The 15,508-nt window shown below is 37.1% G+C and overlaps 5 protein-coding genes across 5 annotated transcripts; 3 read left to right on the forward strand and 2 right to left on the reverse strand.

The window, feature by feature from the left end:
* Nucleotides 1–6,857: 6,857 nt before the first annotated feature.
* On the forward strand, nucleotides 6,858–8,796 carry CBG00605 (the record flags this gene model as incomplete). The annotated part of the gene is made up of 4 exons (XM_002630151.1): nucleotides 6,858–7,037; nucleotides 7,517–7,638; nucleotides 7,726–7,883; nucleotides 8,549–8,796. The coding sequence occupies 4 exons, from the start codon at nucleotides 6,858–6,860 to the stop codon at nucleotides 8,794–8,796; spliced, it is 708 nt and encodes a 235-aa protein (XP_002630197.1).
* Nucleotides 8,797–9,176: 380 nt separating this feature from the next.
* On the reverse strand, nucleotides 9,177–11,214 carry CBG00606 (the record flags this gene model as incomplete). Its single annotated transcript, XM_002630152.1, has 7 exons — nucleotides 9,177–9,338; nucleotides 9,452–9,842; nucleotides 9,888–9,990; nucleotides 10,413–10,673; nucleotides 10,720–11,020; nucleotides 11,065–11,125; nucleotides 11,171–11,214. The coding sequence occupies 7 exons, from the start codon at nucleotides 11,212–11,214 to the stop codon at nucleotides 9,177–9,179; spliced, it is 1,323 nt and encodes a 440-aa protein (XP_002630198.1).
* Nucleotides 11,215–12,031: 817 nt separating this feature from the next.
* On the forward strand, nucleotides 12,032–13,563 carry CBG00607 (the record flags this gene model as incomplete). The annotated part of the gene is made up of 9 exons (XM_045244667.1): nucleotides 12,032–12,040; nucleotides 12,087–12,125; nucleotides 12,191–12,251; nucleotides 12,296–12,378; nucleotides 12,440–12,739; nucleotides 12,789–12,899; nucleotides 12,947–13,337; nucleotides 13,383–13,476; nucleotides 13,521–13,563. 9 exons carry the CDS (start codon nucleotides 12,032–12,034, stop codon nucleotides 13,561–13,563), a joined length of 1,131 nt encoding a protein of 376 aa, XP_045091618.1.
* Nucleotides 13,564–13,899: 336 nt separating this feature from the next.
* On the forward strand, nucleotides 13,900–14,436 carry Cbr-acbp-4.1 (the record flags this gene model as incomplete). Its single annotated transcript, XM_002630154.1, has 3 exons — nucleotides 13,900–13,966; nucleotides 14,010–14,206; nucleotides 14,260–14,436. 3 exons carry the CDS (start codon nucleotides 13,900–13,902, stop codon nucleotides 14,434–14,436), a joined length of 441 nt encoding a protein of 146 aa, XP_002630200.1.
* A 126-nt stretch (nucleotides 14,437–14,562) lies between these two features.
* Nucleotides 14,563–15,398, reverse strand: CBG00609 (the record flags this gene model as incomplete). The annotated part of the gene is made up of 3 exons (XM_045244669.1): nucleotides 14,563–14,757; nucleotides 14,846–15,022; nucleotides 15,366–15,398. 3 exons carry the CDS (start codon nucleotides 15,396–15,398, stop codon nucleotides 14,563–14,565), a joined length of 405 nt encoding a protein of 134 aa, XP_045091617.1.
* Between the last annotated feature and the right edge of the window lie 110 nt (nucleotides 15,399–15,508).

Genomic DNA, 15,508 nt, shown 5'->3' on the forward strand with positions numbered 1-15,508 from the left:
ACCTTGACTTTTGGGAGAAGAGAATGGGGGAGGACTAAATTTCCGAAAATGGAAATCGGATAGGGTTACCTAGTATGGGAGTTCTGGAGTTGGTGGCCTAGTTAATAGAGAAGTGTCAAAACTCGTTACAACATTTTGTTGAGAACCTCTAGAGATGTATTTGATATTATTTATGTCATGAAATAGTTTTCCCTATCGAATCATTTTTTTTGAAAAATCTCAAAAAATGACATGATGCGAAAAATTGATAAGATTCACATATTTTAAGAGGTTAGAAGTTAAAGTTCATGATGTTAAAAGATTTAAAAATTGTCAGATAAATCGAAAACAATTAAAATTCAAAGTTTCGATTTTCAAGAAAAAACTTTTCAATTTTAGAACAAATACCTGTAAAATGATATGTTTAGAAATTTTCCAATACAAAGTCAGATATGGCAAAAATTTTCCTAGGTGGTGTAGAAAATCGAAATCGGACTTTTTAGGTCACAACCTGAGAAACAACATTATTGAGATTTTCCACCAAAATTTTACACAGCATTACAGGGATGTTTTTGATCTCCAATAAAATTTTAGCGGGAATTCAAATTTCCCGGTCCCATCATAATTTTTCATTAAAAAAATACCTGGTAGTTGTACTGATTGTGGTTGTACGACATGTTCGATTAGTCACTTTGATCTTCTTTTTTCCTTTAAAATGATAATAATTAGAAAATTCTTATTTCTCTACTCCGTCATGCAACAGAGAGCAGCAAGTCGGGAAAAGAATCGGGAAAAAGGAAAAGAGAAGAAAATGAGAAAGGAGAGGGGAAGACGGTAGAGAGAAAAATACAGAAAATTTTGGAGGAGGAGGAGGATTGACTGAGTCAATATTGGAAAGTTTTAAAGGCAAAGGAATGAACAAAACATGGGGAAGGAAGAGTCATGAGAAAAATGAACAACACACCAGGTTAAAAAAAGGAACTTCATAGACTTTATCTTGAGCACTTTGCTTTTTTTGAACATTAAATTAGATATCTTTACAAAATTGTACTCGAGTAACAAAATTTTACTTTTAAAACTAACAGACTGAAAGGTTCAGGTTAGACTAAATTGAGAGTAGATTTTTAAAGTTGGCAATATCTGTGCATTGTTTCAAAACTTAAACTTTCGAATCACCAATTTCCTTATCAATTTACACCTTTTCTCAATGACCATTATGTCCATTTTCCGCCAATTTCCGGTCGATCGGCTTTTCAAGAGTACTTCGTTTCCTTCTAAGAGCTCAACTTGAACAAAAATCAAGCAAATGTTGTTGGAGTCTCCTTTGAATGTTTATACCCTGAATTCTCCGGGAGTTATGATACCAGAAAATTCAAGCGCTTCAAATACATATTTAGGATAAAACGATTTCTAGGAAAATTCTATAGATAGTTGTAGAAGTTCAGAAAATGTCAAAAATATTGGGAAAACCGAGTATACCTGAAAAAAGTCAGATGGGTGGTTTTGTTTGTTTGTGTGTCTTGGCCTGTCTCTATGTATATTTTCAGTGTCACGTTTTTTGCCTGGCATTGGGTTACAATAGAAGGAAGTTTGAATTTTTGGAGGTATTTTTCAAACAAGGAACTTTTTAGAAAAATGTTCTCAATCAAAGAAGCTAAGTTGCTACTTTTAGTTGAACTGAGTTAGGTTACTATTAATTTTGTACAATAGAGGGAAGCTGTCAAGAATTAATGAAAAACAGGACGATTTTTTTGAGAGCAAATGAATTCAAACTTGAATTAAAATGCAATAACAATAACACTACCTTGAACGATCATAACACTACACCGCTATTGATAAGAAAAATTAACAGACTGAAAATTTTAGAAAATGTGTATAAAATGAATTGAAAAAAATTAAAAGAAATATTAAGTTGAAAATTAACTCATCAAGAGAAGGGAGAAAAATGGAGGAGTTGAAGGTATAAATATACAAAAGTGGTAAAAATATAGGTCGGTGAATCATAGAAAGTATGCTATTCAACTTCTTTTTTGAGTTAGTCACAGTATGCTATTTTTATATTTTCAAAGAGCAGAGCTTGTGAAGTTATGAAAGAAAATTTGAAAATCACATTTTTGAGAAACTTGAAATCACAAATGGTTCTGAAACATCTTCAAGCTTAAGCTTCGAAAATCAATAGATATGTAAACATAATAGAAACATACAAACATTTTACGCAACAAGTAATATTATAATACATAACATACGGGTATTGGGAGGGTTCAGGTTCTACCGCCCCAAGTGAACATAAATGCAAACAATCATCACGTTCTCTTCGAATTTCTCCTCCCTGAGCAACACTTCTCTCTTTCTCTCTCTCTCTCTCTCTCTCTCTCTCTCTCTCTCTCTCTCTTTCTATTCGCTTCATTTTCCCTCATTTTCAAAATTTTAGATCTAGACCCCTATTTGTACAAATAGGACAATATAGTTTGTGTGTTTGGAAAATCACTTATTACGTTTGTGCATAACGTAATCATTAGTGATAACATATTTTAGGTCTGGGTAAACTTTAAAGCTAAAGGCATCTAAAATTCTGGAATATTCTGTTTTCTAGTTTACGGATTTTCAAAAGTCACATGTAGTCAAAATAGAGAAAATGACGAAAAAATAGAAGGCTGGATTGTAAGGGAAAGAAAAAAGGCTAATCAAACAAACAGAAACACACAGAAAAAACGATGGCAGGAAGAAGAAAAAAGTACACACATGAAAAAATATGAAAAAAAGAATGCATTGTATTTATTTATTTTTGGGGTGTTTGGTCTCTTCCATTGGGCAAAAATATGTAAAATTTGTAGGAAACAGGAATAATTACATATTGAAAGTTGAGGAACAGATAACTATTCTATTGAGAAATCAAAGAATTTTGAAAATTTGAAGAACCTGAATTCGATTCAGAGAGGGGTTCAGAAACCACTGATTTTCTCTACTTTCCTTTTTTACTCCCTGCGCCGCCTTTTCAGAACTTTGGGAGTGGAAAAGGCTGTCGAAAACAAGTTCGGGTACTTTTGTAATAGGTAGGATTCGCCGGTCTCGCGGACCTAAAAGTTTCTTGGTGGCTGAGCTTATTTCCGACAGAACAGACAGTTTGGTCCACTACAACCTACCCGCGGCCCTGTTTTCGACAGTCTTGGCAAGACCCGCTACTTCCATGGTGGTAAGAAGAGAGACTTTTGATTTTTCGATATCCTTTCTTCCTTTCTATCTATGATTAAGGTTCGATCTCTCAAAACCAGATTGAGTCAAATTACAAAAATTATATATCAGAATAATACGTCACACTGATACTTACCTAAAAATTCTTAAAACCCCTTCTTTCCTCCCCACCCTTGTGAGCACACACAAGAACATAAAAACAGTCTGATAGTGTGTTGATAATTCGCAAATAATACTGTCTTATGAGGGGAAAATGAAAAAGGAAATCGGAAAAAAAAATCAAAATGGGAGGTAAGAGCATTTTTGATTACAATATGGTGGGAAAGGTGGGAAGAAAAAGGGGTGGAAGTATTGATGAATCAGAAGAGCAAGAATGGTCAGAAAATGGAAAAATGATGAGTCAAAATATGCGGGGAAATAAGTTGAGAGTAAGTTATGAGTAAGAGTCTAAAAATGGAGGAGTTTATAATTTCAGAGGAACTTTTTTTGGAATTTTTAAAATTTGAAAGTTCTGATCTCGCCCGGAGAACCGGAAAAAAGGAAAATGAAACCAATTATATTGAGTGATTGCATACAAATATATCAACAATATTTTTATGGCTTTTTTGGTGGAAAAAGAGAAGCGAGAAGCAGATTTTTATCACTGGTTCTCCGCTACCGATGTCGTAAATTTTGAGATAGTTTTCGGGAGAATGACGAATTGGAAACTTTCAGTTTGAAATGTTGGAAAGCCTAGGGATTTAAACTTATGAAATTCCAGGATTTAACCACGGATATCTGAAAACTAAGAATACCGCTAAACCATTATTAGAAGGGTCTCTTTAACAAAAAACCCCTCTCATAGAAAGGCACTCCGAGCAGGGTTTTTGAAAAAACAGATAGACCTCTGTAATAGAAAGACCCCCTGACAAAATAGAAAAAACCGCCCTTCTAATACAGGTTTTAGGGTACACGGATTGTGAATAAAACTATGGGTTCCTTTTGAGTAAATTTCAAAATTCATCTTGAAGATCTGATGATATATCCATCAAAAGCTAACATACTAGAAAAATCTAACACCAAAAACATCTTGTGACCAAACTGAAAAAAATCGCCCGAAAGGAAAAGCGTCTTTCAACCAGCATCACAAGAATTTTTGTCACTGATAAGCTGGAAATATCAGTTTCTATCTTGGTACCGTCGATTTCTTATATAGACACAAAAATAGACACGAGGCAAATTTTCAGAGAATTGACTAAAATAATTTTATCACCAGTATTAAGCACCGACTAGCACCCGATTTAGAATCTTCTATTTTTGGAAGTTATTAATTTTTTAATACTCTGGAATCGGTTTTGAAAACGACTACCTGATAAGTAGTCGTGCGCACAAAAATCAAAATATTATAGAAGAAAAGCTATTACTCTGGTATAAACTCAATGGCAAAAACTCCAATGTGTGCTGAGCTCAACTCGGACAGTGAGAATTCTTAAAGGCGCATGTATTCATACGATTAATGAAAAATTGATTTGGCTCCATTTTTCGACAGTAGTTTTTTGTAAATCTTATAAATGAATGCACCTTTGAGGACTATCGTTGCCAGAGTTCAACTCCGCCCACATTATAATTTTCAGCCACATATAAAACATTTGATCCATTAAGTGAAATGAAGCTAACTGATCATTTATAACAAAAAACAAGAGAAACCATCCAAACCACAACTTATGTTTTTCTTATCAGCGATTTTTTCCAAAAAAAGTGTTTATGTGATTTCGAGAAGAGTGATAGCTGGTATACATAAATGACATAAAGAGAGAGAGAGAGAGATAGAGAGAGAGAGAGAGAGAGAGAGAGAGAGAGAGAGAGAGAGAGAGAGAGAGAGAGAAGTGTTGCTCAGGGAGGAGACATTCGAAGAGAACGTGATGATTGTTTGCATTTATGTTCACTTGGGGCGGTAGAACCTGAACCCTCCCAATACCCGTATGTTACGTGAGAGAGAGAGAGGGAAAAGAAAAATAACTAGGGGAAATTGTGGGAAAATATGCAGATTCAGTTGAATCAATGATGGTTGTCTTTGGATAAATCGAATTTCAAAATCTGAGTAAAAGAAAAATCGCTCTATCGTGAGAAAAAGTAAAAAACAACACTGCTGTTGGATAAAAATTATACGGAATAGCAAGAAACAAAGCTAGTCATACTTTTTCAGAGTTCCCAGTTAATCCTGGAAACTCAGAAAACCAGTTTTAGTTTTTTTCCCCCCTAAAATTCAAAGCATTTGGATACAGTAATCATTACTGACCAACACCAAACATCTCCATCTGTTTTTATAATGTTTCGATATCATTTTTTATGAAACAGGTGATTCAGAATTTGTACATAAAAAATAAAATTGATACACTGAACAAATGTGCAACTTTTCAAAATTGTGCAAGAAAAGAAGACTATCAATTTCAGAGAATATGACTAACAAACTAAAGATAAGAAGAATCAGTGACAAACTAATGAAAATCGATAAAATAAAAATACTTTTTTTACAACTTTTGTTTTTAAATCGAATTTTGAATTTTTCAGCAAGCCCTCGGAAAATCACATCAAAATGAATCCTTCCTACACATTAAAATCACGAATCTTGAGTTTTTTTTTTTGAACGGCATACTGTGGGAAGCGTCCTATTCTGAAAGCATTTTCCCATTGTGTATGGTTTCTATAATAAGAATGAGCAATAAGACGGAGGAACATGCTGGGATGCGCTGACTCATATTCGTTTCTCTTTTTAGAAAGAAGAATGAGTCAGAAAAAGAAAAAATTATGTGATTGATTGTTTTTTTTTGAAAGCTGTAGAAAAAATAGGAGAGAAGAAGAAAAAAAGGAAGTATGAAATTAATATCCTTATGACGGTTCTGGCTATTTGAATCCTTTGACAACGATAGATATCTTCAGATTGTTCCTCATAAGCACACCTCGTCTAATCATGAAAGAAGATTCACAGCACACGTTCACCCAAACAAGAATTACGAACTGCAATTTGACTTTGATCTACCATGAAAACAATTGGTGTCGCAGATCTGGAGTATAATTTCAGAACTTTCATCAAATTTTGTAAGGATTCAAGATGATTTAAATATGTCGTTAAAAATGAATAAGTGGTTTTGAAATCTTGTACGGTCCTTTTAAGAAGTGAAATAACTCGTAGTCGAAATGTCTCAAACTGATGCCGTTCTCGGATCCAGACTCATTGTTCCGGATCGACATATATACCTGAATTTTAAAATACATTTTTTAAAATTACATTTACCCTTGTAAACTTTCATACTTCACATCTCAACCTTGTATAACCTGTGTCTGCACTAAAAATGGTGTGAAAACTAATAAATGCCAGTATTTCTAATGTGTACGCAGCTTTTTTACTGCCTGCCTTTGGCCATCGTCGCGAAATGTGGCACTCACTATCATCCTCGTTCTTCTTATCACCGAAGACACAGCCACCGCCTATTCCTTTTCCACGTCACCAAATTCTGCCTTTTGATTTTTAATGCAAACAAAAACCAGAATTTTCTTAAATTTTTAAGTTTGTCTCAGAACTGGTTACTTTTAGTAATAACCCATGCGTTTTAGTTACGGTACTTTACATAAGGAATCTGTTCAGTGTGTATCTTTGCAATACCAAAAATATCAGTTCTAAACTGTATTTTTATCACATTCCAGCCATGTTCCGTTTTCTCATTGGACTGTCGTGCGTGGTCCTTATCTCCGGACTGTTCAACCCCCTTCTTCCGTCAATCGGAGATTATATGCTCACCGAGTCTCAAATTAAAACATACTTCTCCACTGGAAACAAGGACCTAGCATTGGGAACTTGCAATAGTGTTCCATTTGCCTCTGCTCAGGTAATGCTCAGTTTACAATGCTTTTTCACTACCGTAAACACTCTAATTGAATACCCTCCCCCCAAGCTATTAGTGGTGAGTCCATATATCTCAGTTTCTGTAGAAGATATCAAAAGTAGTCAGCTGACAAATTATTTCGATATTATAATCAACATTTTGTCTGGTAACCACCTTTATATATATATGTGAGCTAAAAGTTGATGGTTTGGGGGGCCACCCTATTATAGTATTTAGGGTATCTTGAAATTCCAATGCTTTTGATAAAGCTAGATTAATCTTTTAAGAAAATTATTAAAGACATTTTTCACAAATTCCTATTTTGTAATTTAACATCGAAAATGTTTTGATAAACTGAAACATAATCAGGTATTAGTGATGGATCAGGGAATAAGTCATTTAAGACCACCAGGAACTTCTGAACATTGAAAAGTCCTTGGTGCTCTAGAAAGCCCAGATCACTCTAATTTGATATGGTTTAGGCTGGATTTGCCAGTGCTGTTGGTCTTCCATCAACCACCACTTGGCGCAATGCCGACGTTTTGACTAACGCTACCATCTCAATGATCGATCAAGGAATCGATCAGTTGGCTTCTGTGTGCGCGTAAGTTTTTGATTTTCTTTTCCATTGAGATGCTCCAACATCAATACTCCCGATGTGTGTAAACTGACAGCATTTCGATGTTTCCAGTGCCCGTCAATTGTTCGTCCAGACTCTTGGCTTCACCTACGACACATGCATCGATCGTTTCTATTTGATATCTCTTGGAAATACCAATTGGTGGAACGTAATGCAATACACACATCTCATGAAACATCTCGAATTCATTTGCAGTACTGGTTTTGATGGTAAGGGATTTGTATTACCTCGGATTTTCATTTAAATAGGGAAATACTCAAATGAATCCCCAAAAATACTCAGATGAACTCCTGAATTCTCTACCAAAACTAAAATTTTCGTATTGTTGAACATATTATCGAATATTGTCGAATTGAAAAAACTGGTCCCTGAGAATCTCGCGGGCGGCGTTCATGTCGATTTGCGAGGCCGGCACCAAAAACGATACAGTACACAGCGGAATTAATTTTTGTAAACTATTGTAAGTGAGATTTGCTGAAGAGAATTTAGACCTTTTAGTATCAATATGACCCCTAGCATCTCTAGAATCTTTTTTTCTACCAAACAACCGAACTTTCCGTAAAACCTACAATAGAAGAGCTCCACACTGCCAAGTTTGAGCTCAATTATCTTAAATAAAATGTTCTTCGTGTCATGATAAACAATTTATCAGTTGAAAAACTTTTTATATCTCTGATGGGAACCTAGATAATTGATCTCAAAGCTAAAAGTTAAAGGGCAGTGCAAAAATTGCCGTATGAGAACGCCTGAAATATTGACACTCCATTCCGAGAAAGGGTTCAGGTGTCATTTTTTTCTTAATTCGACAATAAAATTTTCAATGGAGCGGGATCGATAATTTTCAAAATATATTCTCAACAGAGCAAATTTGCAGTCTATCAAAGTAACATCGACTGTATTCGAAAGGGAGAAACCACCGACGGAAATCAGTACCGCGCGTGTTTCTACAAATTCAACGCCACCGTCAACGCGAATCCAAACAAGTTCTGTGATGCGACTGAATCATTCATCGGATGCATTGGAGACTTCTTCACTCAGGAATGTAATCCATATGTCGGATGGATGCAGTGCGAGTTGGAGAGAATCGGTTTCGCCTATGATTGCTATGGATTGAAATGTTAATGTGGAATGTTCCAGTGATTATTTGAAAATTTGAACATTTGCTAATCTTTCGTAATTTTAATGTTTGAATGAAGTTTTCACTCTTGATTCTTACAATTAGACTTCTGAAATTTCAAAATTTTCGGACCCATTAACTTTATTTCTTATGAGATTGACTAAAATTGTAGATATATTGAAAATTGAATGAGATGAAGATCTGATTGAGATGTGAGATGAGAATGGAAGTTTGGAAAAAACAGAGAAAACAACAGGAAGTTTGATTTGGGAGATAAAAAAAACGCAATTGGAGTGAAAAATGTGATTCTTGGGAAGCAAATAAAAATGAATGAATTGGTGGACGAAGGAATATTATGTTTCAGAATACAAAAATTGAATAATCTCTAAACAGCTTTGTGTTCGTCATGAGGATGATGCTCGAACTCGTAATCACAATGAACGAATGCTCTTTCAATTTCCGACATTGCTTCAATTCCAGTTTGAAGTGATTCCGCGATATCATGAGTCACTTTGAGGGACATGTTTTGATCGAGGACTATGTGTACCTGGAAAAAGAATTTCAGCAAATTGCGAATTCTGAAAATTCTAAAGTTCTAAAATCTTGGAATTCAATCTTGAGACTTTTTTTTAGGATTTTCAATATTTTGAAGATCCTTACCTCGACAAGAAACTTGGTTCCGTAGTGATAGACATAGACGGTGTCAATGTGAGAAATCCGTGGATCGTGCTCAATACACTGATGAATGATTCGATTGATAAGTTCCGGATGTGCTGATTTTCCACTAAGCATCACAAAATGCGCATATCCCGTACGAATCCACGTGTAGAGAATGTAAAATGAGACGATGATTGCTCCAATGGGATCCAGATAGTACAAATCGCATCCTTCTTTGGGGCACATTCCAAAAAATGACACTCCAGAAGTTGGTTGATCAGTACGAATACCATAGTAGTAGGCTAACCAGGCACATGCAAGAGCCATTGTGATTGAGATACAATCGTTACGATGATCCAGAGATAGAACTTTGATTGATGAGTTGGATTTGTATCTGAAATTGTAATATTAAAATTGTGGATTACTGTAACCCACTTACTTCTGACATATTAGATAGAGGGTGAGCTTGACGATAATGGTGGACCCCATGATTCCAATAGTCGGCCAGCTAACATTGATCTCATCCTTTTCACCATCAGCAGCTGCAAAGATATCTCAATCAGTTACAGTACGTTTTCTAGTACTACAGTACTTCTCAATACAGTAATCGATGTAAGTTCCGTTTTGAAGGATACTGTAGTTTTAATTTAAAATATTAAGGCCCTTCAATTTTAGTTTGTGTACTTGAATTAGAGATTACTTTAGCTTCTGTCGTAGCATAGCTATGTTTTGATTCTCACTCCCGTATCATGTGATTTTTGTACGCGGACATGTGCACAAAAGCTCCGTAGGGCAGCTTCTGTCAAGTATTGCGAAATATAATCTTCTCGGGGGGAAGGTTGGTACTCTCGAGTTACTGATCAGATTTTTATCTGGATCACTGTAGAGATTACAGATCAAACACTAACAGAGTCACTATTATGTTTCAAAAAAAAACTTGAAAAAATGAATTCCTTTCACTAACCAGCAGCATGAATCCTGGTAACCGAGGAGATGATCAATTGGACACTGGCCATTCCCATGATGACACTGATGAGAATTAAGGAAAGTGGCTCAACGCGAGTACGTCCACGTGGATATTGATATGGGTCACGAACGCGAATCATGCGGGAGGAAATGGATAAGACTGCTCCGGAAGTTAGATCGACAATCGAATCAACCATCGAGGAGATGATCGACATAGATCCGGATAGATATGAAGCTGTCATTTTTGCAAGCATTAGCACTGAAAATTTAGATTAAGTTACAGTATAAATCAACTTTAAACTTACACAAATTCACAAGCAATGTGACATTGGCCAATCTGGCGGCTGCTTTAGCCAACTCTTTCTCCTTCATTTCTGAATGCTCTGCTCTTTTTAATAGAGAGTCCGCAGATTTCATGGAGATCGTCGAGGCTTTCCGTTCCAACTCAGGCGCATTTCCATCAGAAGACTCAGATTCAGATGATTTTGCACTTTGACGACGTTTCCGCCGAGCTGCTTCTATTTGTTCACTGTCGTGTTTATAGTGATCCAGTATCTCATTTTGCTTTTTGTAGTATTCATCAAGATTTTTCTTCGCGGCGTGGGCCTGAAATAAATCTGAAAATACGTGTAGCCTGATTCTATACTTACCAGATTCACCAGCTTCTCCTCTTCGGGATTCACCGTCGTCGATTCCGAGCTGCTCTCTGTGCTACAAATCACACTGACTTTAGAAGCACAACCAATGTTTTCCTACCTAACATCGGGATTTTGCGGCTCTAACCGTCCGGAATCTGACATTTTCCAAACCGTTATTCCAACGATTCTTCTGGAAGAATCTGGAGAACGTCTAAAAAAATTGAGAATTTTCGGGAACATTTTGAATATTAGTTAGGGGGAAAGAAGAGAAGAGGAAGAGGAGATTGGGGAAAGGGGCGGAGCCTATTTGGTCAAGGCGAGGAATTAGCAAAAAAAGTGCTAACTTTCCAAAGAAAAAATGTTAGAAAGTGCAAAGCAGAGTTAAAATCCTCGAAGGAAATTTGGAAATATAGCTCTCATTCCTGTGCAAATGTTTCCATGAAAATTCGTGTAAAATCAATACAAAAACATGTGCTTTCGGCCGATTTTGTTGTTTATTACCACACAATGCGCGAGCCAAAGCGTTCCTGAAATTTATTACACAGTGTCCTATAAATCGGGTATACACTTTGTCGGCAAAAATATTATGTTATGAAACAGATAATTTATTGGGATTAAAAAAATGCTAAGAAGTGTGCGAAATCTGTAGAAATCGAGAAAAAGTACGGAAAAAATAATGGTAATCTGAATTTTGAAAAAGTTTCAAACAAGACACATTTTTAGAAAGCTGGAACAAAAACATTGCAAAATTAAAGGAAAACTTTTAGAAAAATGTATTGGGTCTCGCAGCGAAGTCTCATTGTCGGGTTACTGTAGAGGCGCGAGTTTTCATTTCATTTGAAACATAATTTTTAGCCAGTTTTCATTGAGTCTTACCGTATTTTTCGGTTTTTGTCTCAATTTTAAATTTTCTGTCTATTTTACAGGAAAAAGAGCAACGAATTCTTGGAATCATTGCTGTTTCCGAAGGATTACAGGGATGACAAACGTAGGATTTTAATTTTATTTAAATAAAATGTGTTTTCCGATTTCAGACAAGACGAGGCCAAATGCATAACTTACATCAGGATCAGGTAAAGCTGAAAATCAAAAAATCGAGTGAAGAGAAAATTCGTGTTAAAAAATCGACAATTTTCAGAAATACTTCACCGACGCAGAATTTATCGGCGAGCTGGAAGCTAATCTGGATGACGACGATGGTGAGAATTGTGTTTTTTCTGGTCGAAATAAAAAACTTTTTCAGGTCATCTCGATAGATTCAACTCGACTCAAGTACCAGCAGGAGCACGGAGATTCGCTGAAGTGCCAGATATTTCAGTTGATCAGGTGAGGAATGTTGTGGAACTTACAGTATGAGAGAAATTATCGGCGACGGTACTCATTGCAGTGCATCAGCCGCCCGAGACTCACAAACACGTTTATGTTGAAGGGACTCGTTGAACGTTGGCAGCATTACAACAAGACGATCGATCGGAGAGTGATGACTGGCAGAAGAATCGCATTCGGTGCGGGGAGAGTATGGCAGCAAATGGACCTTAATTTCCAAATTGCAGAAGAAGAGCAGTTGAAAAGTGAAAGAGGGGAGCATCAGGAGACAACGTCAAACCAAAGTAAAGTGCTTGGGACTTCTTGTCAGAATATACGTAAAAGAGGACGAGGAGATTGCTTCGGAAGGCTTTGCAGTGCTGTTAGTGATAGAATGTTTTTTCCTTTAGCAACAACCTCAAAATTTTTAGGATTTTGAAGACGGTGTCTCGCCCACAGGACCATCAACGCAAATTTTCCCTAACTCCACCACCTCTGCTGTGATCGCTGACGCCTACAAAAACAACAACTTTCAGAAACCGGTGAATATATATTGAGGAGAACCAATGACAATTATTTCTTTTTCCAGTCACTCAACAGAAATCCAACTCACACTACTCGTTTCGGACCAACGCCGACAAAACTCGTAGAGCATGAACGTGTTCTTGCATTCCAATCCCCACGTCGTTTCGAATCTTCTCGATTGAATCTTCTGAATCGAAATGACCGTGATACGTCACCTCCACCTGAAGTACCAGCTAAACATCATTTCAATCTCGAAACTGCGTACAACGGAAAAATCACACCGAATTTCCGCTTCAATTACAATCCCCTAGGCGCTATTCCCTGCACTCATTCAACCAATCCGGCGAAGTTACCCGCGACGGTTGCTCCTGGATTCGCTCCTTTCCAGCACATCTCCTCATCACCGTCGGGACGTTTTGGACAAAGATATCCGAAAAGGCCTGATAATATTCCTCGTGAGTTGCTAATCAGATTTCCAGTTGTTTATCGAAATTTCCCAGAGCTACCATCTCAACCGAAACATCTCAATCATAACTACTATCAGATCGAACTATACGGAGCCACACAAGAAGAGAGAATTGCACAGAGAATTGAGTAAGTAATCAATGTGAATTCAAGTGAACTTCAAATTCTTCCAGAAAAACAGTTCGACAAACGGAGACACCGCTACGACGATTCTGATCAAAACACCAACACCACCGTCTCGCCAATCATTCTTTATGGTTTAGTGATTGTAACTAGAGATCTGGTAGCCACCGTCCACCTATCCAAATAGTATTTTTGTTGTTGTAGAGTGTTCTATTAACTCGCTATAGGATATTCGGAGCTTTTGATGTTTTCTCAATTGATGAAAAATGTTTTTGTTTTATAGAACTTGTGTCTTATTTTTCTGTACTTCTCTCTAGTGACCCACTGTTCTTGGTCATCCACGTCACATGATTCTCCCACGTAGCGACAGCGGCGTCTTCATAGTTGGAGCCGAAAGCGGCCAAAACATAGCTCCAGTGAGCAATTAAAATGGGAAAAACACTTGACGAGAAGTTCGAATCGGCTGTCTGGATTATTCAGGCACTGCCGAAAGATGGTATTGACTCTAATTTTTTAGTTTTTTTCCTCTTTTATTCTAGGACCCATCAAAACCACCGTAACTGATCAATTGCTCATGTACTGTTTGTATAAGCAGGCAACAGTTGGTCCATGTAACACGGCACAACCGTATTTCTTCAAAATCGAGGAACGACTCAAATGGAATGCGTGGAACGAGTTGGGTCAGTTGGAGAAGGCTAATGCCAAAGCGATATATGTCGAGAAGATGTTGGAGTTGGTTAGTCCAAGGAACCCACACTCGGAAACCTAGGCCACGTGGCATTTTTGCAGTGCGACAAGGCTGAAGCCGAACACGATCTGATGAATTTCCTCAACGATCCGAAGATTGCCGATTTGCTTCCGAAACAAAACGAGTTGCGTGCTCATTTTGAGAAATTGGGCCGTACGACTGTCAAAGGATTCGAGGGGGAGACGGTGACAGTCAATGGACATTCGATTACTTTCTGAACTTTTTTTTGTGTAAATAAGGGTTTGGAATAAAATGACAGATTATGAGAAAACGAGAAGGAATGGGGGAAGATGTTTAGGTGAGAAAAAGCAATCAGAATAAGAACAGGTCAAATAAATATACAATCACTCTCTTCTTGATGACGTCGATGATCCAGAAGACGTGGATGGTCCCTCCTGGCTTCTGAGCCTCTTTGTCCAATCGAACGGCTCCCAGAGCTGCTTGAATTTCTCAGCGCGTGATTTTTGTTTCGACATCTCGTCTGTTTCGCGTTTTCTCCACTTTTTCGGGGGAAGATCCAACATTCCGGCGATGATTTCCTGAAATGACAAATTAAACGTCTGAGTTTAATTCTAATAGAACATATGACCAAGGTTTTCGGTTTGAGAATTCTAGGCCATGGCTTACCGTGGCAAACGTTGCTGGGAAGTGATCATGACTTTCGATGACATGAGCATAACCGTTTGACAATCCGAAATCCACAGCAAAATAACTGAACCCTTTTGGAATCTGACGGCGAAGATTTTTGGTCTCGATCAGCTTCTTATTGTCCATATACTCGCCTTCACACTCGTTGATGGCTTTCTGAAAATATAATAAAAATGGTTGAAAATCTTGTTTCAAAAATCTAAATTTCGTATTTTTATTTCTCCTATTTTCCACTTTGCCAGGGTATGACCCTGATGGTTTCCCCTGAGTTTCTATTAATCCCTCTCTTTCTCGCTAGTAACTTGAAGGCGCCAAATCGTCTGGTTCAAGGCAAGAGGTGCAAAGAAACCCTTATATGATGACGATGATGGAAAAAAGATAAAAACAAAATTGCGTCGAAAACCGCAAATAATTAATCACTCCAAAGGTGTCTCTTTCTCTATCTTTTTTTTTCCTCCAAGAAGGAATTTTGTGTGATAGTGTATCATTCTGAACACACCAAACCCTTCTCCTTTCGGGTTCCGATTCTCATGGGATGTGAACTTTCGAGATGCGACGAGTCGTAGAGAGACGATCACGAAGAGTATCGACGGTTTGCATCTCAAAAAGAGAAAAGAGATTAGATGTAATGCCAACTCGAAT

Source organism: Caenorhabditis briggsae (assembly GCF_000004555.2).
Source record: "Caenorhabditis briggsae complete genome, chrIII, whole genome shotgun sequence".
Taxonomy (NCBI): Eukaryota; Metazoa; Nematoda; class Chromadorea; order Rhabditida; family Rhabditidae; genus Caenorhabditis; species Caenorhabditis briggsae.